General features: G+C 37.0%; 2 protein-coding genes across 2 annotated transcripts; one reads left to right on the forward strand and one right to left on the reverse strand.

The window, feature by feature from the left end:
• Nucleotides 1–567: 567 nt before the first annotated feature.
• Nucleotides 568–21,184, reverse strand: LOC102807881 (uncharacterized). Its single transcript, XM_006820241.3, has 13 exons — nucleotides 20,831–21,184; nucleotides 15,405–15,722; nucleotides 14,396–14,524; nucleotides 13,681–13,872; nucleotides 12,904–13,046; nucleotides 11,730–11,901; nucleotides 10,891–11,023; nucleotides 9,795–9,968; nucleotides 9,118–9,211; nucleotides 8,252–8,410; nucleotides 7,308–7,518; nucleotides 5,351–6,514; nucleotides 568–1,286 (listed from the first exon to the last, which is right to left on the reverse strand). Exons 1-13 carry the CDS (start codon nucleotides 20,853–20,855, stop codon nucleotides 976–978), a joined length of 3,225 nt encoding a protein of 1,074 aa, XP_006820304.3. The 5' UTR covers nucleotides 20,856–21,184; the 3' UTR covers nucleotides 568–975.
• Nucleotides 21,185–24,703: 3,519 nt separating this feature from the next.
• LOC100379025 (uncharacterized) lies at nucleotides 24,704–27,510 on the forward strand. Its single transcript, XM_085502909.1, has 6 exons — nucleotides 24,704–24,944; nucleotides 25,079–25,256; nucleotides 25,548–25,691; nucleotides 25,831–26,160; nucleotides 26,298–26,556; nucleotides 26,968–27,510. Exons 1-6 carry the CDS (start codon nucleotides 24,807–24,809, stop codon nucleotides 27,290–27,292), a joined length of 1,374 nt encoding a protein of 457 aa, XP_085359035.1. The 5' UTR covers nucleotides 24,704–24,806; the 3' UTR covers nucleotides 27,293–27,510.

Genomic DNA, 27,510 nt, shown 5'->3' on the forward strand with positions numbered 1-27,510 from the left:
TTGCAAGTGCTCTTGGCTTCAGACCTAATATGAAACTGTCGGATTAACAACACAAGTCTGAGCAATTTGAGATTTTTTTTTATACTTGCCTTGATTTTAGTACATAATTACCGCAAATCAAATAATAGCGGAGCAAGAATGCTATGCACACAAGATTGTTTAGATACAGATCAGTAGAAATGGGAATGAAGTGAATTCTTGTTGGCTATATATTTAATCTTGAATAGGATAACAAATCCATTCAAGTAGTCATTCTATGATTAAATCTGAGGAACGCTTGTACCCAACATGAGCAATACCGGTAATGGTATAGGCAAGTCTCCCAACAGCAAAGCGACAAGAACCTCTCAAAGTTCAACATGACCATATCCTAGAATTTCTGTAATTCCATTTTGGTGTATCTGATAGTTGGGCATTACTATTTTGTAGCAAGATGTAATGTATATAATTAAATACTGAACATACTGTTGGTGTGGATGACTGCCAGAACACTTTGTTCCACTGGTGTGAATACATGCAATCATGGCACATTCAATTTCTGTACTTTCAAAGTGATAACAACTACACTTTTTAAAATCGCATAAATTTTATTAAAAAATGTAGCATTACAAGAGTGTAGAAATAAAACTCATCTTGGAATGATTCATCAAGGTTTTGTCAAATTCTGTAACCAAATTGAAAAAAAATATTGCTTTATTAAAACTGCTGTCAGTTGAAGCAGTTTGATTGACGAGGATAAACACCCCCAGGTGAACAAGGTATAAATTTGTACTGGCTATTTCAATTGATCTCTGGCGTATAAAAATATTTAGTCTAATGTGCTATTAAATTTTAAGGAATATTTCAACCATTACAGCATAAGCTAATATAATACGAATGCTTCACAAAATAGAGATTTGGGTACTGTAGAAATAAGCTTATGCTTTGGATAGAAATGTTAAGGATGTGCTGTGCGACAGAATGCTGCAGACATAATTATACATGTTTGAAATGTCCATCACCATTTCCTCCCATGTATGATAACCAACTCTGCAACCCATTAGGTAAGAATGAAAAAGATTCTTCTGATTCATCCATGGTATCCACACTGTGTATGCTTTCTCCGATTGAAAGATGTTTGTCCAGTTTGATAGTGTCTTTTTGTTGAATAGCTGTATTTAGATTAATTTTTCTCGCAATAACTTTATAGTCGCCACCCTTGATTGATCCACCAAAATCTCTGTAATAAGCAATCCAGTTTTCTAAGAAGAAATAGTTGAGCTGACCATCAACCATACCGACAGCGCCTGAAAAATATTGTATTTTAAAAAGTACATGTACATTCAAATGACAAGAGAAAATTCTGAAAGGGAAATTTTTCAGAAACGGCACATCCATACCCTAGTTTATTAATGCATTCAACACTAGTTTCCGTTGGGCAAATCGGGTAAAGGGGGACGGCCGTGTTCCATGGGCGTTCTCGCCAGCTCAATCTGAGATGATCCATCACGGCCTGAGGGCAGAGTTGCTTGAGTGCATTATTGTGCACGCCCAGAGGCAGAACGAACCAGCCTCCTAGACCAGGCAACACATTTACTGGTGGGCCACTGCACATCTACGTGCGACATCCCCTAGTGTCACCTGGCTCTCTTGGCCAGGGCCACTACTGTGCAACGAGATGCGACCTTAGACGTGTGTGTTTTCGTCGGCAAACTGAGTCGGGGGGTACGTCCCCACCTTAGTCACGCAGACTGGACATCTTCTACCCTCTTTGTTCGGAGAATGGTGGGTACAGTCTCGGAGCTTCGGAGTGTAATGAACCAGAGGGTTCAGATCAAATCCGCTAGCCAGTTGGCCCTGCCAGGGGTAAGCGGAGGTCACCCCAAGCACAGAAAACACAACGCCCTAGGGAGTCATCCGCTAGCCAGAGTCTGCCAGGAAGCAAGCGCTCATACCCTTCCATGGGAGGGAAGAGTAGCGGCGCGCCCCAGGGAGGAAGGGGTCAGGTGGTGGCTCCTCCCCCTCCTTGGATGGTCGTCCACCCTGGCAGTGGGGGTAGCATGTTTGAGGCTTAACTCTGTGACCGTGGGGACAGGCATGTGTTTGGCGAGTGGTCAGGTCACAACTTAGTGACTACCGCAGGCCCTGGGGAAACTCACCTCACGTGAGAAGAGAGCACCCGCCGAACCCATGGCCACATATCCCTGTCGTACACAGATTGCGCTGGTGTAGTCTGGTTTAGAGACAGCGGGTGACCGATCCCTGGACCTTTCCAGGTGGTGACATTCTGTAACGGGATACCGCTGAAATCTCCATTGCCCCTGTCAGTGTCTCCCCCTATTGGGCACTGCCAGGGGACTCCCGCAAGGCGGAAGCAATCAGGCAGGAAGTAGCAGTTTGCTGGAAAAGGGCACCTACACAGGGTAGATTAGCCGGCATTAAGTCCAGGCTTCTACCCAAGTGTGTTCGTAGTACCAAATCTACAGGTGGCAGGCGTCCAGTTGTGGACCTAGGCAGACTGAGTCTGTATATGCTCTTCGATCGGTTCCGCATGAAGACATTTCGACTGGCTAGCCCCACTAGACTTAAGCAGGGCCTACCAGCACATACCAATGCACCCAGCAAGTTGCCATCCTTCGAATCGCCCAGCTGGGCCAAGTATTGAATTTGAGTGCCCCCCGTTTGGGTTATAGACAACGCCCTACGTGCTCACCAGAGTGATGAAACGGGTAGTGCAGCTGCTTCACCAAATGTTGGTACACCTCAATCCTTACCTAGACGACTGGTTACTACACAACCCGGACAAGGGGTTATTAGCCAAACACGTCAGGCTAACACAGAATTTACTTCACCAGTTGGGCTCGTTAGTAAATTGTCAAGTCCCATCTCGACCCAATGCACAGTTGGTGTTCCTGGAGTTTGACACAGAGGTAAGCTTGGTATAGCTATTTCAAGCGTGTTGCTTAGCGCTAAGCAGCCTAGCCGAACGCCTAGTCAGCATTCCCTCAGTGTCCCTCCGAGAACTAATGCGGAGCATCGGATTGGTGACCTCGGTTCGAAGGGTGGTTCCCCAGGCCGCACTACGCAGTCGCCCGGTATAACGCTTGCCGAGCTCTCCTATGGGGACTAGATAGGCGGGTTTTGTTTTCAAACCAAGTGAAGGAAGCCCTGGTGGTCGTCACTGGCCAACCTCGGCCCCCTTGGACCCACTCGCCGCAGGTATGACTCTGGTAACAGATGCCTCCCTCCAATGTTGGGGAGCGCATCTATTGGACGAACAAGCCCTAGGATATGGCCCCCGCATTAGTTTCAGGACCACCATATCAACCGGCTCGAACTGAAAGCAGGAGCCTGGGCCAGGGTCGCTTTGCTAACCCTGTGAACCCACTTAGTTGGGTAGGCCTTTCCTCCCTTCCTGTTAGTTCGACGGGCACCGGAGAAAACTTCGACAGATGCACACCTGCATATTGTCATTGGTCGCACCCAATTGGCCATCCAAGGCCTAGTTTTCACTTCTGATGGAAATACTAGTCGAAACAATAGTAGTGCTTCCGGACTTACCGGACCTGCTGTCCCAATCGGACGGCGCACTACCAACGAGTCCAGCGAGTATCACTTACAGGCTCAGTAGACCCGCACATACGAAAGGTTTATCTGAGCGGGCTGCCAACATCCTGGCTAGGGCAAACAGGGATTCCACCAACGCTGCCTACATTTCTAGTTGCAAGCATACACTGATTGGCGTAGCAGAAGGGAGATTGATCCATACAATCCCTCTATTGGCCATGTAGCAGACTCCTTCGTCCACCTGTTTGACAAAGTGGGTTTGTCCTTCGCAGCGATCGTTGGATACAGGTCGGCCTTGTCCCCACCATTGAGAACACTTTGGGAACAAAACTAGCCGATTGTCCTATTATTAGGAGACTATTTACTGCTTTCCATAATCCGAGACCCCGTACAAGGGAACCGCCCAACTGGGTTTTGACGGTTGTGTTGTCCACTCTAAGCGCACTGCCCTTTGAGCCTCTCCGATCAGCACCACTCAAATTTTTGACGTAGAAAATAGTCTTCCTACTGGCCCTTGCCTCAGGTAGGCGTTGGTAAAAACTGGGGGCATTGTCCTCCTCAGACGATGTACCGCCTCTTTATGGACAATCAAGTTGTGCTAAAGACACGAATCGGGCTTCTCGCCAAGAACCAAATTACAGGACACGATCCACAGTCGATAGTCATCCCCCGGCTGTCAAATTTTGTCGGCCCGGATGGTCAGGTCAATTGCTTCTCTGCCCGGTTCGAGCACTGAGTTGCTACAAAACCGTACTAGGGGTTCAAAACATGTTTTGCATACTGAAATCTGGTCACCATCTTTCCTTTTATACACCCACAGAACATTTATAGCTACCGATAATTTATTATTACATCAAACAATTTCAATTATGTGTCTAATGCCAATCTCTTTCAGAGACAGATGTTTGAATTTTGACAATTGCAACTATGCATTTCATTTCATTTTAATTTGGATCTTTAAAAACAGCAAGTTACATCAAGCACTACCTGACAAGAGAAGCCAAGAGAAGCCAAAAAAAGCCTTAGAGGGCACTGTTGAACATTTGCAATTTATTATAATGTCTGAGGTACAATACCTTACTTAAAAAATGTACTTGTATAAGATCACTACTATAAAACATCAAAATTACATCATGCATGTGACCTTGTGCATTGATACATTTATTCACTGCCTAACAGTGTTCTCCCCAGGGCTCTAAAGCATCACGGTTCTGTGATGCTCACAAATGCAGTGTACGTCGGGAAGATCTATCCCGATTTGCTGCACTGCATTTTTTTGCAGTTTTTACTACTCACTCGCCAGTGACACTAATTACCAAAAATTAAAAAAAAAACCAAGTGAAAACTGTAAATAGATCGAAGAAAAAGTGAACCCTGACCTCTGGAAAAACGCTGCCCTAAGGTGACATAATGCACGTTGTGACATGTCTCATGCATGCTGGGTTACAAGGAGGATTCTGATCGAGGTAACAAAGATGGTGGCGCAGAGTGCATTTTGTAAGTAGTAGTGTTGCTAGTGAACAATGAGCCTATGTCAGTTTTACAGCCGAACTAAATAATCCTTGGTTAACTAAGGAAATTTCCTGTGAGAAGAATGAACACTTTAATACGTAGAGTAATCATCAATGATTCTCACCATAACAGCATCTGTAGAACATTGCCTTTCAACTACTTTTGAGCTATTGGGCGATTTTAATAATAGGGTCCAACATTGTTAATAGCAAAAAGCAGTATCCAGCGAGTATGAATATGCCAGTATTCTGAGTAATTTCTAGTGATGTGTATTGTTAAAGAGCAAGCTTACCTGTAGGTTTAATATCCATGACCATTCTAGCACACATTGCACCATTAGGATTAACAATTATCTCAGAGATGGTTTCTTCCATTTCTCCCATATCACCATGTTCTTCTTCACTACCACCATGTCTTGCATGTCGTGAGTGTCCTGGTAGTTTGTATTTGGTGTAGGGTAATCTATGTGGATATGCCGGAAGTGGTTTCTTGTAACGATGAAGCAACTTTGGTGTTGTGTGTTTCTCTGAGATCAGTGGTGGTGCTGCAGTATTATTAGTGTTGGAAGAATTCAGTTTTATGGAATTAATGTCAGTCCCATTTATGCGTGGAGTCAAGACTGTGCTCGATGGTTCTGGTGCAGGTTCCTGTAGATCTGGCTTGGCTTCAGAGTTCATTGGTATATTATCTTCATCAATGGGCATTTTTCCTGGCTGCATTGGCATACTGTCGGAATCTGTGTTCTCCGGGGATGCCATTGGCATATCATCATCATCATCATCATCACCATGGTGTTTACCTCCTCCCATTGGCATATCGTCATCATGACTGTGCTGACCAACCATTGGCATATCATCATCATGGTGTTTACCTCCTCCCATTGGCATATCGTCATGACTGTGCTGACCCGCCATTGGCATATCATCATCATCATCATCATGGTGTTCACCTGCCCCCATTGGCATATCGTCATCATGACTGTGCTGACCAGCCATTGGCATATCATCGTCATTATGACCATGTTCACCTCCCATTGGCATATCATCATTATGTGCATGACCATGTCCATGTTCATTCGGCATTCCCTCTGGGTGAGAATCAGGTTCTCCCTCCGCCGATGACGAAGGCATGTCCCCATCACCACCATGGCTTTCTTCCATGTGCAGGACATGGTGCATTACATGATGAGTCATCACTGTGTAGATATCATCTCCCGATTTCAAAACTCCACCCAAGAATTCCATGACATGATTCTTCAGTTTAGCCAGGTCTTCCTCAGAAATATGGTTCATGACATCAGTCACTATCCGTTCATCTGACTCCGATAAAGCCTTGACTTGGTTTATCATTTTTATAGTCATGTTCATTTTTTGTTCATCAGTGGAATTCTGCATTTTCAGTCTCATTTTATCCATATCTTCCTGGCCCATACCTAATACATTACTGTATTTGACACCTACAAAAACAAACCATGCATCATTAACAAATTTCTCAATGCTAGGCTACACTTCACAGAATCTTTCATTCACCGACTGTACACAATAACTATTCAGTTGATTGCAGTCAAACTAAAGTGTAAAATAAATAATTACTCTCTGCATAAAAGTTGTATTATTGAATATATTTTGTTTGTAGTGAAGTAATATAATGCAACATATCAAATGCAACAATTCATGGTAATCACACAATATCTAGGTCAGATGTTTTTTTGGAAAATAGCTGATTATTACAGAGTAGTTTCATAAATTTGGTTGCATTTGACTTTTCAGCATGTTAGAGTGTCATCAACATGTCATGGGCTTCTTTAATAAAGCAAAATTCAATGTGAAGCATTCCTTGTAGGATTGTTTGTGATGAACACACATTCTCCTATACCTGTCTATTCAGGGCCAGGCCAGGGGGAGGTGTCTTATAAATTTAGATGATGATTCTTAACATTTGTAACAAACTTTGAACATGAACATTTCATACTTTTTAGGCTAGTTGTGTTGAACATGCTCCAAAGCATTGTATGACAGTATTTTAGGTTATCCAGATAAATAAAGTAGCCCCTAGGCAACAAGTTCTGACACACATAACTTGCGAAGACCACAACTACTCAATTAACCACAATGTTAAAGATTTCAACAAAGTTTAGCGGTTTTTACAACTTCAAATCCTTGGAAGCATGCACAGAAATGGCGTCTGTTTGCCACAAAAGATGATCACCAAACCATTATTCAGATGCAAGACAGTGATGGTTTACTTACTATACATATGTTTGACAGAATTCTCCTGCACAACCCTGATAGGATTTCTAATTGTATTACGATTCATTAATAACATTTCACTTATGAACTCTGCTTCAGGTACATCACAGTCTTGTTCATGGATATCTGGATCACTGTCTTTATCATCGTCGTCATTTTCTTCAGCCTCTTCTTTGCCCCCATGTCTTCGTACTCTCCCGATAGAGTCCTTCTAAATAGTAAATGTAAATTGGACTATTATGCATGTACATTAATGCCTTACAGATGTTTTATGTGATGCGTCAAACCTCTGTCACATACCACATTTGCAGAACAAAACAAACACTGTCTGCTCCACAACTGGAGACATTTTATTATTTTCTAGGCTAGATTGTGTGATTTTTAGCAATGATTACCGGTAGATACAAATTATTAATGTGACAATTTAGTTTTGATCATTTTAGCAACAGAAATAGATTGTGACTACTGTCCACCTAGTTTGACATGTGGCGCCCTCACCGGTCGAACGGCATCAGACCCTACCAATGCCTGACAGAATAGTGCATGTCTCGTCAAAGTTCACGCCTCCTTGCATTGACTTTCAATGAATATTCATTTTCGTGGTCATGTTAACACTGTCAATCAAAGCCATGTTTGTATTGTTGACAAAAATCAGTTTTCAACAAGATGATAAACAATAGGCGAAAATTTGCCAGCACCTTATCGTACATTATGTCAGCAAACAAATAAACTCTGCTGTGAATTGTTACTCTTTGATGGCTGTCACTATCTGATGTTCAAAGTATCGTCAGGAGGTGACATCATTCTGTCAGGCGTGTGTTGCATTTGAAGCACCACAGAGGGCGCAAATCACTTGACCTTGTCAGGCTACCGTTCATCCTAACAAAAAAGAAATTTTGTATGCTTCTGTTGCAATTTGAATAATAAGGAAAATCAATACATACCAACTCATAGTCAATAATGTTGCCTTGACGACCTTGTACCCAAAACAAAAATGCATCTTTGTGATTACCAGTTTGCAAAGTCAAGGGTGAAGACCATGTACTTTTGGATGACTTGAGATTCCACAAAATATCACCATTTTCACCATCAAGGACAACATGCTGATAACAAATGAAGAAAGGATTATACAGTGAAACAGATGTGACCTGATATCATTATTGTTATCTTTCTGCATACATTCTAGATTTCAGACTGAATCAGATTTCAGAGTGATTTTCTTTAGTCCCTTATATGTTCAGTTAACTGTAATTACATGTAAATTGAAGAACTTTTCATGTAAGATATGCAAAAATACTATAGGAATGCTACTCGAAAATATATATATACTGATATTTATAATGCAAATACAACAACTCATTTTGGTACCAATTTGTTTTCTCAAAGAATTAATCAATGCATGTATTGCGAACAAAGTTGAAAATGTTACTTTTGAAAACTGATAACTTTATCAATTTTCTAAACTCAAAAAAGAAATTTATAAATTTGATTTTAGATAATAAGCATGAATAGCATAGTGAAAAATGAACTTTTTAGGAGACCTTTGCCAAAAAAAGTAAATATACATTTTTATAATGATAGAGTTGAGTGACAAACTTGCCATCACGACAGCATCATAGAATGATTGTTCTATGTATCCAAGTAGCAACCAGACCCAGTCAAATGCAAGCAGTATAACAGAATTCATCCAAAGTTTAACATTTATAAATGTGACTTTGGTATATTAACACTACTCTTTGTTGCATGCTTGACAATGGTTGGATGCTCAGAAATCTCCAGTATGCATGCTTAGAATGAAAGAGATTCTTACCATAGTTAGATTATACACTGGGTATTTACCATAACTCATAGAAATCATGAGATCCAAAACATCATCATCATTAAAATATCCTAGAGCTGGAGTGCTGGAAAAGAAAATATAGTACAGAATTTTTACCTTTTTCACCATGGTTAAAGTGTTGTTCACACTTTTTCTTAAATCTTGCCCAACTAGTAGACTAACATTGAAATTGTATTCTATGACGTTCATGATTGTATACAATAGAGAAATAAAGTATTTCATGCATTCTGATTCTGATTCTTTTCAAAGCACCCCAATCAGATACATTGCCATGCTGTGAGATTTGCAGACTGAAATCTGGTCATTGTCAGTTGTTACTTTTATACACCAGGAACCATGGTTTAAAGTTATATTGTCTTCTATATTTTGGTAGGAGCCCTTGGAAGATTTTTTAGCATTGTGATTACAGATTTGGTTTTTTCGATAAAAAATTCAAAGGTAAATAACAAATTTAAATCCCAATTGTTTCTCGTTGTTGGGTTTACAAAAAACACCTCTGTATTTTTAGTAACAAACATGACAGCAATGTTCCTAGGAATATTGCCAAGGGAATCTATCTTCATGAATACCATTTCCTCTGTCAAACACAATTAAAAAAAAACATAGCAGACAAAAACTTTTCAGAAAAAAACTTGAGGTCAGCTTACGTATAGAACTGTAATCCTTGAAATCTAGAATCTGTTGTCCAGATTATTTCCAGTGTTTGCCCATCCAGTACTGTAACAGTGGCATCAAATAAAGATACTATAATATCATCTATGCCATCATTATTCATATCAGCAATTACTACAGGCACCATTACACCAGAATTGGTCTCACTTCTACAATACATATAGTAAAGATGCAAACACAAGCTTTAAGATTTGTTTTCAGTGGAATTTTTTTTTTAATGAATTGAAATTTTTATTGAATCCATTGAAATTCAAATTTCTTTTAGTTAATAGCAATATAATAATAAATGAAAAGTTGTGAAATAGAACAAAATGTCAATATTACAAATCAATTCTTAAAAGAACTGTAAATAAAATACTCCAATAGTATTCAATAAGTGTATTGTCACTACTTTTCATTAAATGAATTTCTGTAGATTAGTGTGATACATCGCGCTGAGACTAATTTTTTAAAAGCTAGGTCAATTACATAAACTCATACTCTTCTATTTTGTATATTACTTTTTATCACCTTTGACATAATAAACTTGCTCCATTTCTATATAATCACTGAAAATGACACAGTAGACTTTTGTACTTTGAAACTACAGAGGATATTGGAATATGTATTTCTACTAACTTACACGTACAGAAAACCTATATCCAGGCACTCAAAATTAACAGTAGCCCAAGGTGCACAGACTAACATTTTTTTCCTGTGGCTACCACTTTTCAAAATAAGTAGCCAATCTAAAAATTTACAAAAAATATTTAGTACTTTTTTTTTAAATAAAGCAATTAGCTTTCAAAGCCATGAATGTCTTATTTCTATTCAAACTTTTCTACATGGCTCTAAGTAGCTTAAAAAGCAGATGGAATGCCATATACTACCAAGAAACTATTAACAGTTTTTAAAACTGGTATAAACCCAGCAGACTTCCAAGAAATTTTGTAAATTTGTGATCCTTTATATATTACAGTTTAACTCGAGCCAGGAAATTGAAATCAGGCACATTATTTTAAATTTAAACTAGAAAAATTATCCTCTTTACCAAGCACTCATCAAAAATTATTTATTTGAATATGTTTTTACCTAAGAAGTTCAATGAAACCTTTTTCCTGTTTTGTTGATTTTCCCCATTGTTTGTAGTCTCCAGTAAGTGGGTCAGTCGACGTGGTTACAATATTATGGTATAAATCCTTCAAAGATATTGCCCAAAGTGAACCTGTGAATATAACAAAGAAAAGAGAGGGTACATGTACCAGTATGTCAACTTTGCAGTATGTATGTTTCATGTATTATTCCAATAGGTTGTTTCTATGCAAATTTTCAATAGCATTAAAAATGTAAACAAATTGAGTAAATTTGTTTCACTATGACATACATGGTGTCAGAATACTTTTAAATAAATGTTATACTGAGATATGATCTGACTAAAAAGTGAAACTGAACCAGTGTTGAAGTAACGTAATATTGCATTTTGAGATCATTTCTATATCTTTATTGAGGTCTTGAAATTATTTTGTGACTCAATTTTATTTTATATGCTATGAATGTGGAGAAATATTTGATGATTCATCTTTTGTTGATTTAGCCACGGTAATTCCAAACAGAAACACATTTTGATAGATTTAGGCATGTTTGAACATACATGTAATTCAGAAGCATTAGAAAATGACGTTCGGATAACCAAACAAACAGAAAGCTGAAACAATTGACAATACACTGAATATCATTGAAATTTGGTCATTCAGTACACATATTCCCAACAATTCACACGAGAATCCCAAGTACCGGTAATAAAGCTTTAAGAATGATGTTAGAATGTAACTTCAAAAGAAAGACTAGCTGTAATAAGCTTGCACAAGATAGCTTTTCAAACCTGAGTACCGGGGGTATGTGTTAAAAGATGATGACAAAGACTGACATACCTTGTATGGTCTCTCCTCCAGAACCAAATAATACATAAATAGAGCCATCAGTTTGGGTGTACAGTACAGGGGGACTATATGTCTCATGGTGATCAGGTACCTCCATAAATCCAAAACTGTTACCACTTGCCCCAGATACTAGTACTATGAAATTGGTCAGACGTTCTGTATCCTGAAAGAGGAAATAGCATCAGAATAAAATCTTCTTGACAGTCTTTTTTGGTAATTTAACAAATCTGCATATAGAATGTATTAATTCTAAGGATGCAATAAAAGGTATTATTATAATTATATTGAACAGGTCAATTTGTAGATTCAAATTGCTAGACTTAGTCATACATAAACAATTTTCGCAAGTCAATGGAAATTGCAACAAGACTTTTGAGACATTTTGTCTTCTCAAATGCCATGAAATCCTAAATTCATGAAAGTTAGTAGCATTGAAAATAAAGCAGTTATCAATCATAGATAAGTCAGGGCTCTCACTCGAAATGAGGCATGTGCGATACCCAATTTTGAAAATATGGGCTAAGCACAGGGTTATGAATATAATTTTTTCATACTTATTTTCAAGACCAACTGATTGTAAATCCTATTTTTTCATATTCTTTCAAAGATCAGAAAAACTTTTTGAAACCATTCTGTAAATGTACACGTAAATTAAAATTTTGATACATGCTTCCCTTCAATATGGACACTTGACAATTAGTGAAATCATTACAGTCTGGTATAAAACATTATGATATTTTATTGTACCATACTTCTCAATCATAAGTCCAGGGGCCTCAACATGTAACATTTTTATGATTTTTTGTTTGTTTAATATCAAAACCTTTTTACCTTTTTTTCTGAAAATGGTTGGTTTGGTAAACCTGACGTAACATAACACAAATTACATGCTGAATTGAAAACCCTTTCCATGTGTTTTGTGTACTGAACATGCTCACCCATTTTTGGAATGGGTAAACATCCCGGGAGCTTGGTGAGATTACAATCAGAGAGGTCTGAATAGCTGATAGAGGGCGCTGTGTAATATTCCAGTTTTATACCACTTATCCTGACCCACATGTACGGAAGCTACATTTAAATAAACTGAATCAGCTGCCAAAAGTCCAAATTATGCCTGTGCATTTATATCCTACCTCACCATGAAACATATCAAAAAAATTCTCACCTCATCACTGTATGTGAAATCACCACCATGTGTTACTACAATATCAGGTACACCGTCAGAATCCAAGTCTGGTATAATCTGTGGCTGATAATAGTTCCAGTGATTATTTGTCACATTCTTATCTGCTTTCCATAAAATTTCACCTGATTAAAATAAATATCAACCACATCAAGTATTAAAAACCTAATTAGACCATTAGCTTCAAGACAAACAGTGGTCAGTTGACTCTAAAACCAGTTTGTTGAATAGACCCAGGATGCAAATGGCAGCCAGAATCTTGCTAGAGTGAGATAGAGCCACAAAACTTCTTTTTTAGAGTTTTATACTCTCCCATATCATTGTGTCCACTGTTCCCCTAATAACCACATAATAACAAAAATAAAGTTAATTCTTTTACCACCATGTTACTTATATTTCATATCTGCTTCATTCTCAATCACAAAATTTTGCATCAGAATTTATTGCCATTATCCTGTCATACTGGTCCAAAATAAACATCACAGCAAATTGCCCCCAAAAGATTGGTGAATAAGTTAGGTTAAAGTTTAAATGTATTTTGCATTGCATAGCTTATATTTAATGAAAGCCATGGTTTATTTTTGTACATATTTCAGGAACACAATTTAGAAGAACATGTAATTATGCAACATCATTTTTTTTGTAAGAAAAAACATTATCATTAAAAAATGTTCTATAAACAATGGATTATCATTAAAATTACTCATTAGAAAAACAATAAAAAGATGAATGAGTGGTGGCGAAATATATAATTTTTACCTGTTTTAGGATTGACAGCAAAAAATGAACCTCCTCTGCCACCCCCAATACAATCCATAATACCATCTTGGTTGATATCAATATTACCACAACTGATTTCAAATATCTCATGGTCTGTGGTTAATCTCCACAATTCAGCTCCATTCTTGCCATCTAAAGCTATCATTTTACCACCGCATGGAGGTGTCAAATCTATTAAAAAGAAGCAATGCCATTAATAACAGCTATGAAATATGTAATTATGAGGTCATAAAAATCATGTCATAAAAGTGTGATGTCATCATCAACATATTATGTCATTTGGTCTTCATGAAAGTATCATTCCGGGTCATTGGTAAGTGTGATATCATAATATCATGCTTTCAAAAATTGGTTATACAAGAAGTGAGATAGTACACCAGGTGAATACCAAAGTCTTTACTGCTTTAATAGATGAAGTTATGGAAATAGACTAAAAAAAACCTTTAACCATATTTGCTCTATTAGTAGCGCATATACATATGTAAACTACTAAAACATTTTTATGGTAAAAATGAGTAATATTTTAATGATTGATTTTTGGGTTATATGCTTTTATTAGAAGTACGTTTATAATGAAGCAAATATGGAACTAGTATCATACATGTCACTGATGTGAGCTACACATAATAACATATACATACAGCACTGACACTGCTTAGTTCAGGAATATCCAATAATGTAGGAACAAACTTACCACCACGTTCTTTACAAAATACTTCCATTTCTTCTTCTGTCTGAGGACCAGTTTCAATAGTGACACCAAATATCATATCAACTACTCCATCATTATTAACATCATAAAGTCTGACACAGCTTTCAGTTCCTATTTCACACATAAAAAGTTGATTATGTATTATGTATCCGTACACCTGTGCACATTTTTATTCTGGGTTACCAATAAAATCATATGTACCGGTAGATGTTATAATGCCATGTCTAGTATATTTTTTCTAAAATAAATAAAGTTATAATTATATATATTATCATTTTTTTTAACTGATTTGGAAAACTGTTAAAAGTTAGTACTGGAGCAAGAAACAATACTGTTATACTGTGTCCCATTTTTTTTTTGGCTCACTTTTTTTTGGGGGTACAAAGTGTAGGAGTTGATGCAATTTGCCACAGAAACCATATTCCATGTTTGAGACTACGGTATGTAACGGGTCTATGTGACCAACTTCCTATCATCTGGCATTATGACAATTTAATGTGCTATCTTGGCATCAGACCTTAATCAATACATGCATTTATAAGTGAATGATTCTCATCCAGTGGATTTGACCTTTCCACTGAGCCTGTGGAATATTCATTCAGGGCGCATGTTTTGGTGTTCAACTGATCAAGAGTCTGATCAAATGCAACAACCACTATGCTACCGGTAATCTGTTACAAATTTTATGTGCGAGACTTAACATGACATGGTTTTGTGACCATCTTTCTATAGATCAACTTTCCACAATTGAAAATACTGTTGCTAGTCCGACAATGTTGATTTCTCTTTCATACAAATTTTGCAGTGTTTTTGACACGCCAAATGAGAGCTCTTTTTTTTGCAGTATATTTAATCAAAGTCTCATGGTCTGAGGGTACTTCTTATTTGATGTTCAGTACTGGTAACTTCTGATCACAAAACTGGAGCAACAACCTCTTGCATGTTTTATCATTTCTGTTCAGTATAGAAAAATATCAAAAGCCTGACTTACCAGTCTTCTCAAACGTCACTGCCCAATTGTCTTGAGATTTCGAACAGGGAATAGAGAAGTAGAAGAAAATCACAATAGTAATTCCAAGGAGGAGAGCGAAAACCAAACACAGTTTTTTCTGAAGAGACAGTTTATGGTCTTGTTTAAAATCAGTTTCATTTTTTTTTCTGTATCCATTGTGCAATGCTGATCCATCGTCAATTCTGACCTTATGCAAGGACTGGCCAGCATCTCCATTGAACAGTTCTTCATCTTCACTATCGTCTCCTTGGTTACTGGTGAGTGGAATTTTAGCATAGTCTACTGGTTCTTTTTTATCTAGAGAAATGAAATGTGTGGTTCTGTTAACATTGCATTGCTTCATAAATAGGCAGGGGGCAGTAGCTTAAATTATTATTTTTTTCTTTTGTAAAACAACATTTACTTTCAGGCACTAGCTTTCTGATTACCTAAGGTAGAAAGCTACAAAAAAATAAATATATTGTCATTTTCTTTATTTTTATATATTTTATATCATGTTTTGTTTTAGAGCAATGGGAAGGATATATCTCAAAATTTTTTCAGGTAACATATGGTGAAAAACGATATATAGTGTCTTACAATACAAGGTACCATTTGATGTCTGAAAGTTTTGACAATATTTTAGTGTTTTTTCATTTATGAGAAAATGTGTTTTCATTGTGGTCTATGGAAACATGCATATTAATTACCTAATTTGCATAATGATTAGTCAATTTTCGGTTTTTCCACTGATATCTCAAGTACATTTCAATGAAACTTGGTACATAGATGTCATAGGACACATCACAGACCTGATAATTTTTAAGGTAATATAAGTACATATTAATTACATAATTTGCATAATTAATTAATTTTCAGCTTTTGATATTTCAAGTAGTAAGCATTACATTTCAATGGAACTTGGTACATAGATACTCAAGGACTATGCAGAGTGATTGTTTTGGGATGAATATTTGTGCATATGAATCACCTAATTTGCAGAGACCTGATTAGTTTTAGGGTAAATAATTGTGCATATTAATTACCTAATTTGCATAATTAATTTTCAGATTTTCCACTGATATTTCGAGTACTAATCATCACATTTAATGAATTAGTTTGGGATTAAAATCTGTCCATATTAATTCCCTAATTAACATAATTCATAATTTTTTGGTTCTAATCACATTTCAATAAAATTTGGTACATAGATGGTTTGTTACAGTGCGTGGAGACTTCATTAGTTTTACACTCAAATGTGTTTATATTAATTTTTTGATTTGCATAATTAGTTTTCAGCTTTTCCATCAATATCTCAAGTACAAGTAGTTTCGAATTATTTTTAATGTCACATTGTGTCTCCAATACTCTCAGCACATGGGAGTTCTTTCAAAGCTTTCTTTGATTTTATGCTTGTTATCAGAGATAGACACAGTATTTTTTTAATATTTTATAACTCACAGATACACCTTTCCTTTTTTTATGTACATTTTTTATCTATGATTCAAGCCCCTCCCATTCCTTCCCTCCCTCCCTCTAGTAACAACAAAAATGGTTCACTCCTTATGAGTTTGGCCTAATTTCAGTGACAACATAAAGAAACATTTACATTGTACTATGGACACGCATATATCTGGGTGTGGTTATTTATTTTTGTAGGGATCACAGATAGAACACCAGTCAGAGTAGACGAAAAAAAAATATTACAACAAGCACCTATATGACCTGTGACTAATCTATAACCTAATTATAACGATGTCCTCAATCTAGGACAAGCAGTTGACCTTAACTTTATTATTGAATAAAATAAAAGTTTATTTACACACACCCATTACATATTGCCAAAAAAAACGAATATTAACTGTTCCATGGCAACTAGCTATGGCCATGTTATACCTTTATAGTAATGGCACAGCAGCAATTCACAGGCTTCTTGAACATGACCATTCTATATCTCATACATTGACTAAAATACAGAAAGCCAGCCAACAGCTAACTTGTACAAACCTACTGGTGACTCTCTGTAGGATCTACAGAAAAACATTCATAATTCAATCTTCTTCTTTTTTGTTGTTCTTTAATCACTTTAATATTCACCCATTTGAAATATTCATTGTTTTACCATAAATACTCGGCTGACTGATTACCGTTTATTATTTATTATAGAGAAAGTCTAATTCCCATGGGAGTTATAATACTACCCTATGACAGCTGATGAAGCAGAAATACCTTTTGTATCAGTATTTCTTTATTGAAAGTGTACCAAATTTACCTAGCCATAATAGTAATACATTTTTGACACTTGATACACATATATTTTTTTTTATTTTTTTTATTTTAATGTTTTATTTTTAATTATTTTTTACAACAAAAACAACACATATATATTTATTTAATGTGAATTGATAAACCAGCCTACAAGGTACATTGCACAGGAAGACAACAGAGTCAGAAAGTTTCAAGTTAGTTTACATAATACCAATGTAATTAGAAGAGAAAAAACTTTTTTGACAGCAACATTTTGACAGTCATTTTGTAGAATAGGACAGAAGGGAGTATTCTTATAGCTAATCTTGGATCCTCATTTTGTTTTAAATTATAACTATTCATCAAATGTAGTTTGTATTGAGGCTGACCTGAGTGAGTGATTTGATAAAAGATAAAAGAATGATGACACTGTGTTCAGGTACATATACCAGCAACTTTATATAGAGTAACTGCATGCACAAATGAGTGATATATACTCAAACAACAATACATGTACAGTAGTACAAAGTTTGAGACTAAACAAATAATACGTGCATAAGCGAATGCATTTTCTGCCTTTTTTATTCAAAAATTGATAAAAGTACATTTTTTTTTATTATCAGTCAGTATGGTAAACAAATGATCTTATCCTAATCAAAGATTTGAAATTTGAAAACCTTTTGAATGCCAGATGGCATCATTTACAAATTAAAATGCACATAATATTTTTTATATTTTTACATTTTAAAATTGTGATCCAGATATGTGGCCAACAGAAACTTTGTCTATTCGGTTGAGAATTATCAAACAAGAAGTCTCTTGGCAGATATAGCTCTATTGTGTACATTGTAATTTTGAAAATAGCATTTTTTACCAAAAATTACTAAAATATTCACTAAAATTAGAAAATCAGACATGTCATCACAAAATGAACAAATCTGTCAAAGGGTTACCCAAGGAGTCTGCATATAAAATATTAAAGCAATTAGGCTACCCATTTTTGACAAGAAGTTGAAAATAAAATTTTTTGCAAAGAATGACAAAAATAATAACTAAAATTAGAAAATTGAAGGTATTGTCACAAAATCAACAAATCTGACCTAAGGTGTAATCGGGTTAGTCATTTTTAAGTCGAAAATAGTACTATTTACCAAAAATATTCAAAATTAAATCACGAAATGAACAAATCTGAAAGAGGACCAACCAGCAAGTGAACTTGACGTTTTGAAGAAGTAGTCAAAAATGTAAAGTTGACAATGATGGATAATCAGTGAAATGAACAGCTCCACTCTGTCAACTACGTTGACAGCGGAGCTAAAAAAAAAGCAAAAAATACTTGAAAATGCCATTCAACGGGTTAAGAAGATAATGTTGTTACAATTGCACATTTGGCGAGACCAAAACATGAATGTTTACATTATGTTATGCTAAATTTATAGTGAGATCCAAAATAGAATCTAGGCATGCTAGTTAAAACGATAATTTTATTCGTTGGGGCTGACTATAGTTTAAAGGTACTACAGGTAAATTCAACTATACATATACACTACTGAACAAAGAGTGCAATGTTGCGGGTAAAAAACAGGGAACAGAAAAATAATATAATAAAAGCAGAAAAAAAAAGGCGAAAATCAAAATATTGATCATTTCAAATTGAAGATTTAGAATAAGAATATACATTGGTGCAAACATTTCTTTTTTTTAATATGCAAGCAAAAAATTCTGAATCGAACAATAATAAATTTGCAGTAATGTTTAACCCATCCTTGGTTTCAATCATTAGCCTAGAATTGAGGCAAACACAGCTCAGCTATTGACTGTAAATTAGATTGGTTGCTTAGATTAGATTATGGTGTTTATGTAAAGTAGTGTCCATCATTTGGATGTGTGATTTTAGCATGCAGTTAACTGGCCAAGTGGTCCACAGTTAGTCACTGTTACAATACCTCTGCATGGATAATAGGCTGACCTCTGATGCTATACATTTATTGAAGAGATCTCACAAACCATGGAAAGCACATACTGCAGACCACTTTAATTTTATAAGATAAATTTTCATGAATTTCTAGCAGGGAAAATTTCTTTTGGGTCCTACAACACTGAGTGTCAGTGACTTGTCTCGCATTTCTTGTTTTCACGAATGCTTTTAGGATTCTTTAAACGTGAAAATTGTTATCACTGAAAATTAAACGGTTTACAGTACTGTACATTGCTCTACTTTCACAGGAGACAAATGTACAAATTACATTTCAATAAGAAAAATGGCTATTTTTTTTTATGAGCAGTGAACATTTCACTGAAAACACAGTGACTATTATTCAATGCTGTCAAGAATGCTCTTAGCCCACATTTTTTGGGACAGAAATCCACTGAAACTTAGCAAAATTATTCTCTGTGATTGGCTTTTTTATATTCTGAAGAAAACGTATTTCATTTTTTAAAATAAAACTTATGGCTCTTTGCTGTTTTGATGTGTATCATGACCATTTTTATCTTCTATATTATAAGTTAATAGATACAAATTTACTCAAATACAGTTTCCTTCAGTGGTTCCCTCCAACTACATACAATCTTTATTTATTTTTTAAAGTCTCCTAAGTACATGTAGTCAACAAGCTGTCCCTACCAATTTTTTGGGGGTTTGACTCAGGCTTCCTACAAAATCATAAGGCACACTGACGAAGACAGCATATCAGTATCCGACAACAGCCAACAATCAAAATTTCTAAATATAAGCGTTTTGAAATATGAAACTATTGGTAAATATCCTTTAAAAACAATAGGCAATTAATTTTAGTAATGTTTCATGCCAAACGCAGAACGTGCCCTCTGCGTGAACTACTAGTATACCAGGGACTTGTAATGTATAACGTGCAAAGACGACCGTCGTCGAGTACAATTTGAATTTGACGTTATATCACAGGGAGCCCAGGAACTATGATCAACTGTACGCACTCCCTATGAGCGCGGGGGGGGGGGGTAATCGGCTGGTATCTAGTGTAAGAAATAGACAGATAATATCTATAATATATAATAATAATATCTATTTCTTGCACTAGATACCAGCCGATACCCCCCCCCCCCCCCGCTCATAGAGACTGCGTATTACAGTTGATTATAGTTCCTGGGTTCCGTGGTTATATTTAGCCACACGAGTCCAATTCCAGAGTCAAACCTACCTCCTATTTTCCACCACGACGACATCTTGGTTCTAGTAAGAATAGTGAACGAATACCAAAGCGATCAAAGCACACAAAAAAGAACTTTTTCACAGAGTAATCTCGAGCGCCGCCGTTGTCGTCGTAGCATTCAAGTTTTGAGTTCTAGTTTGTTCACATACTATCAAAATTCTGGTGCATTTGGTGTAACAAAATGGTCACCAATACACAAGGAAATACTTGTCGTAATCAATTCACGTCAGAGACTGATACCGAAATTGTTTTCACACTACATCCAACTTCTGACACTTCCTTAATGTTTCGTTGACCTTTCCGGTTACAGAGCTCGCGTAAAATGACCCCCTAGCGCGCTGCCAAATAAATCTAACTGGTGATTTGTACATGTATACAGCCAAAACAAGGTCAGCTTGGACGTTCAGTTGCGAGACGTAATAAAAAAAAAAACGCAGCCAGTGATACATTTTGAAAATAAAAATACAAAATAAACGCAATCAGAGGCGCCGACCACGCGCGTTGGTAATAAATAGAACGCGTTGTGCTACAGTCTCACCAGCCTCTTTCACTGACGCAATATAATTATGCTATTTCCCAACGCACTTATATTTAATACATTGACGAAAAACACCACAAGAAAAATGTAAATCAGGCTTGTAATGACTAGTAACTCGAACGCAATATTCATCACTGTAAAAGTGGATAAATTCGAACCAGCCAGCTCATGACCGGAGACGTCCACTCGTCTTCGTTGATAACTCGACAATTCACCATAATCGTGGTGGTGAACTGTTTAGCTGATTTTTCAAAAGATGGACATTCAATTCATATTCATCCCAACTTATTTGAATATTCTTTCGGAAATTTGAGACATTGTTCAAAAAATTCTGTACAGTTATATGTCTGATGTCAACTGATAATACGCAATTATCCAGCCAGTACTAGAAATTATTGCTGATAGTAAACATGTTTTGTCAAGTTGGATACTTGAACGTGTAGTTCCCGGGCGTGTAGCTAGTAGGCGAGCATAATCGTACTGTCACATGTTTTTCGTCTTAGCCTTGTCTTTTCGTCTTAACCGTCGCAGTCCGCTTCATTGAATGTTTAGTTTGATAATTTATAAACATATACTAATATTCACTGTCAGACTGTTGCTTTCAAGTTGTGTTAATACAAAGATTATTTAAACTTGTCCCTTCCGTTGCCAACGTATTCAGTATACGGAAATAGCATGCGTGTGTGCATTTGCGTGAGTGAAAGATACAGGTGAGATTTCTCGTCGCAACGCGTTCTATTTATTTCCGACGCGCGTGGTCGGCGCCTTTGATTTCGTTTATTTTGTTCTTTCATACTCGAAATCTATCGCTGGCACCGTTTATTTTGTCATGTCTCACAACTGAACGTCCAAGCTGACTTTGTTTTGGCTGTAATATTGACTTGCATGAAGCATTTGACAATCTGGCACAGTGGCCTCTATTTGAAACTTTTAAAGAAAGCATTTCCAGCAAAATATACAGTTTTAGGAGTATATACTTATAATGTTTTTTTAATACTTATTTGTCTAGGCATTATTACTAAGACAGTATTACTAAGTTATACAAATTCTGGTTTTAAAATGATGCAAAAGAGTTCTGCTTTTGATGTGATCAACTTCGTCTTTCTGTAAGCCTAGTACTTGTTATACATTCACAACAAAAACTAACAGAACTGAAATTACACTTTCCACGATTTTGTAGTTATTCTCCGTGGACCCCCGCCCCATTACCGTTTTTAGGTTTTACATTAGACCCATAATAAATTCTTAAATTTTACAGATGCTACATCTAGCCCCACGACTTTGTAACTCGGTTTACCTTGTCCTCACTGAGCTTCACCAATTTTGCATTTACATCCATATGGAGTATCGAGAAATCATTGTACTTCGTATATCAGCGGTGGAAATTCTTTTGCCCTACTCGCTCCACTGCATGGCTGGTAAGCCCGGTATGTATATGTGCTGCCAAAATGGGTCCCACATTCACCACTTCTGTCTGAAAAGGGGTATGTTATTGTACCCTGTCTGTCTAAAAAGGGGTATCCTTTTTTCCTTATTTCTGTCTGAAAAGGGGTCCACATTTCCCAAAGACTGTCTCTAGAGCTTGAGTGATCCAACAATCAGGAGATTTTTCTTTCTGTAAAGCCAACCTGCTTTTCCCTTACTGTCTGGAAAGGGGTGTCAAATATCCACAGTTTGTCTGAAAAGGGGCAGGCAATTTGAGTTTATTTCTTTCTGATTTGGGGTAGGGGTTTCAAACAACCAGGTACCAAAATGTTGACAGGAAAGATTGAAGATGTATTTCAGCGAATACAACTTGAATAAAGTATTCTTATTCTTGGCCGAAACATGGCTAAATACTCGGGAAAACCAGTCTATTTATGCTTTGCGTACCCAACCTTGAAAATGTGGTTTCTGCCGTTTTTCCATCTGACACGTTGGCGTGAGTGGCGCACTCTTCTGACGGTTCCGTGAAGTTGGAGACATCGACAGAGGGTGCCACTCACACCACCGTGTAAGCTCGCAGCTAGCAGGAAGAGAAACTCGATACCAGTAGGTGATCCTCGCCCGACGAGAAAGTAACACGTGCAATTCGCAACGTTGACTGCAAAGAGAATAGTTGCGCCAGTCAGCAGGATCGATATTTTGTATGTTTGTTAGTGTTCCAGAACAAACTATAATATTTATATTATAGAGCTGCATTGAACAAAAATGTTGTATATAAGTTACCAATTGCGTTAATCGACTAAACGTGACTAAATCAGTCTTTTTCTCACGTCCATGTGTTTGAACATGGAGTGACTTTCTATGATTTGAAAATAGGGTTTGACCATTTCTAGTGTCAAGAGATGTATTCGTTGCGAATAATGATGATACATTGTGAATGGATGGTAATATAATTTCTCCATATACGTCATAATCGTGTCTATGCGACTTACCCCTTATCCCTGTATAATCCTACATTCATTTTGTGGTGAAAATTCAAACGTACAAACTATAACCTCAATGGTTTTTGTGAAATCAGTCGGAAGTCTAGTGTAATGTGGTCACGTGACGTAATGTAATTGAATTGCGATGTAGTGAGTCTTTAGAATAGTAGAAATAATACAACATGGGAGTAGGGTATGACTTTTCGGATAACTGTCCGATAATTATCGAAGTTTTAGATCAATATCAGAATAAGATAGCATATAGTCCGGGCATGCCCAAGGAATTCTTGGAGTTTTGAATTCTCGGATAATTAAATGATAATTGTTGAAGTTTTTTTTATTGATATCAGAAAGTATGGATGAAGTAGGGGCTGACTTTGAGTCCAACGCAGCTCTTGTGGACTGTCTAATATCGACCTCGTTTGGGGGTCTTGAATTCTATGATAATTGTAGACGTTTCAGATCGGTATTAGGAAACACAACTGTTCGCTCCTTCTGTGATAATTGTCCGATAATGAAACAAATCCAATATTCCGTCTTCGTTTTACAATTGATATTCGTTTTACTCGACCGTAGACAAGTCGTAGAAGTGTATCGACTGGTGGCGCCTTTTGACAACACTGCCGTGTACGAGTAACACAATTATGATTCGAGTCGTCGATATACAACTGGGTGTTTACGACAACAAATGTGGACGTTCTAAGACATGTTCACCGAATTAGAACGTAGCTGAGTCAGCTGAAAACTCACTGCTAGCCCGCCCTCTATAAGCGGTTCATGTCAAAACATGTCTCAATGAGTGACGTCAGTGTGTTATATTTAGGAATTTACTGAACAAGTCGTCACTAGACATGGTGCGCACAATAGGTTTAAAGGTAAGACGGGGCGTATAAAAGGCGAGTGATTTGCCAATAACGAAGCAGAAGTCAATAAACCATTGAACGAACTACATAGAGAATTGAGTACCCTAATACGGCAAAACAATTACCGTTACTTTTAATTAACATTATAATTTAAAATGCCAGCCGGTAAGATTAAGGTTCCAGATTTTGTTCCCCAACCGTTGTTAAAACAACACGATGCATCTGTGTTGGATTTAGCATTCGTTATGGATTGCACTGGCAGCATGAGCAGCTGGATTACCGAAGCCAAACAGGTACTGCCCGGAATACCAATCTCAGCGCTTAATTCTGTACATTTATACATTATATTGGTGAGATGTAGATATATAAGTGCCTTATTTTCCGTCTTCCGTCTTTTTAACGGTTTCTTTCTACTTTCTACTGCTAGAGTATCCAGAGCATAGTGGACGAAATCGTTGCCAAGGAGATGTCCGATATCCGTCTCGCCTTAGTAGAATACAGGGACCATCCTCCTCAAGACCGTTCATTTGTAACACGTGTGTTGGATTTCACGCCATCTTTGAAAGAGATGCAGAAGAAAATGAATGGAATGAGTGCCAGTGGAGGTACGTGAACCGTACGCGCCTTCTCCAGAGATTTTCGTGTGACGGTGTCAGGTTTACGAGAATAACAACGTCTCCCTCAGAATCATTATAAATATTTGATTTAATTCAAGACATACTCTCGTTTAGAACTGTAATGTGTGACACAATAATCTGCTAAACAACTTGATATTGAGAGCAAACAATGTTTTAAACATAGTCCCGCTGTGTTTTAATGTATTTTACAGTTTGTATCAGGAATATGTTTAATGTAAATATATTTCTTAATTAAAACTTTAATGCTTTCTATTACAGGTGGTGACGGTCCGGAAGCTGTAGCAGACGGACTCCACAAGGCGTTGAATTTGAAATGGCGCCCCGGTGCGACCAAAGTGTGTATAGTTATTGCTGACGCGCCACCACATGGTTTGGAAACGAGCGGAGACAGTTTCCCAAAAGGTGAATACACCAGTATTTTGCTTGATTGTTTATTCTTCAATTTCTGATCACTTTATTGATTTGTATTGATGGTCAATATTTCTTCGATAACACAACATCTAATTGTGGATTCGATATAAATGTAGAATGTATTTTATAGGTTGTCCAAGCGGTCACGATCCAATGCAAATTTCTCGTCAAATGGCCGAGAAGAATATCACTCTATACAGCGTGAACTGTGGACGGTATTCGGACAGATTTGAAGATTTCTTCATGGCCATCGCTCACATGACCGGCGGTCAGTACGTGGCACTGAAAGATGCCAAGTTTTTGTCTAAAGTCATCGTTGGTGGCGCTCGCGAAGAAATGTCCTTACAACAACTCATGGAGGAGGTGAACCACGAAGTGATGAATGAATATCGTGCAAGAGGAGGAAAAGTCGATGAAGATGCCATGGCGGATAGAGTCGAGAAAACGCTGGCCAAAAAAAGTAATCATTTGAAAAATTATTATAATAATTAGAAAAAAAGCATAATTGGGCGTTTTAATTTTCAAACCTACTAATTAATTATTTGACACAGAACATAGTACCTATGTGTAATACCGACATTTTAAACTTATTTGCAGAAAGAACTGCCAAAGCTCTTACGGTAGGCTCCAGTGACTTACCGGCACCATCAGCTAGGTCAAAAAAGATAGCCGAGTTGAAAAGCATGGCGGATGTTAAAACTGCACTGGGTAAGGACGCTGCGAGTACTTCAAAAGCCTCGACATCAACGAGCAGGAAGAGGAAACTCAGTACCATTAGATCGCCATCACCCGCCAAGAAAGTGGCACGCACCATTGCCACTGCAAAGAGAAGAGTCATTTCCATCGACAAAGATTGGTAAGTATGCATTTAAACTTCAAAATGTCGAGAGAAAAACTACTGTAAAATGACTAATTTTCACTGGGTTTAAATTTCCCTGATTTACCATTTCAGGCATATTCAGTGGGTTTTAAATTCACGGTTTCGCCATTTAGATAATGTGTTCTATGCTAAATTTTACATATTCACTGGGTTTTAATTTAGCGCATTTTCCCAGTCAGCGAAATAAGCTAAATTAAAACCCAGTGAATAATTACCCCCTTTACAGTAACCAAAAACAAAACGAGACAAATTAAGACATGAACTGGAGAACACTTGCTATATTGTCTACATCATTGTTATTTAAACCCCTTCTGTGAGTCACATGTTGTGTTTTGTGCAATCATCACTTTACGTGTTTTCTAAATCTGCTATCCTATTCACTTTCAGTACTCAGACCAGATCCAGATCTGTATGTCCACGAACAGGCATCTGTACAGTTTGTCACCCTACGTCAACATCATTATCATCGGGACGTGGAAAGAAACGTACGTCACTTCCTGTCACCATGCCCATACCAACTACTGCCAGAGGTAAAAGAAGGGCGCATGGAACGAAAAGTCCAGTCAAAACTCCCAGTGTACGAGTTTCTGCGTCTACTTCAACTACGCCGAGCGGGGACGTAGATTTGGCTATCGGAAAAGCAGTGTCTAGAAAACAAGTTAGACGTTTAGTCAAGAAGTCTATCGCCGTGAATAAACTAAGAAAAATGTAAATATAAAATATATATAGCGCAATTCGGAACACTTGATGTCATACATGTCAAATTGCTTGGCGTGAGCCACTTTCTGACAAGTCCCCGATCCGTTTGCTGTCAGATTACATCATGTTTGTTGTATATAGTTAGCTATGTTTTGTATACAGTATTACAATTTTCGATATAATAATGTAAATATTTGTCTATTTTTACTATTAAATATTTTTTAATATACA

The sequence above is a fragment of the Saccoglossus kowalevskii genome, chromosome 8, assembly GCF_978046115.1.
Source record: "Saccoglossus kowalevskii chromosome 8, keSacKowa6.1, whole genome shotgun sequence".
Taxonomy (NCBI): Eukaryota; Metazoa; Hemichordata; class Enteropneusta; family Harrimaniidae; genus Saccoglossus; species Saccoglossus kowalevskii.

Coding starts and splice junctions, on each gene's coding strand:
- LOC102807881 (XM_006820241.3), bottom strand. CDS start 20,855: ATGTCGTCGTGGTGGAAAATAGGAG. Junction 13,873..14,395: donor ATTTTGTAAAGAACGTGGTG/GTAAGTTTGTTC, acceptor TCTTTTTAATAG/ATTTGACACCTCCATGCGGT. Junction 8,411..9,117: donor CAGTGTATAATCTAACTATG/GTAAGAATCTCT, acceptor ATTTGTTATCAG/CATGTTGTCCTTGATGGTGA.
- LOC100379025 (XM_085502909.1), top strand. CDS start 24,807: ATGCCAGCCGGTAAGATTAAGGTTCCAGATTTTGTTCCCCAACCGTTG. Junction 25,692..25,830: donor CGGAGACAGTTTCCCAAAAG/GTGAATACACCA, acceptor TGTATTTTATAG/GTTGTCCAAGCGGTCACGAT. Junction 26,161..26,297: donor GAAAACGCTGGCCAAAAAAA/GTAATCATTTGA, acceptor ACTTATTTGCAG/AAAGAACTGCCAAAGCTCTT.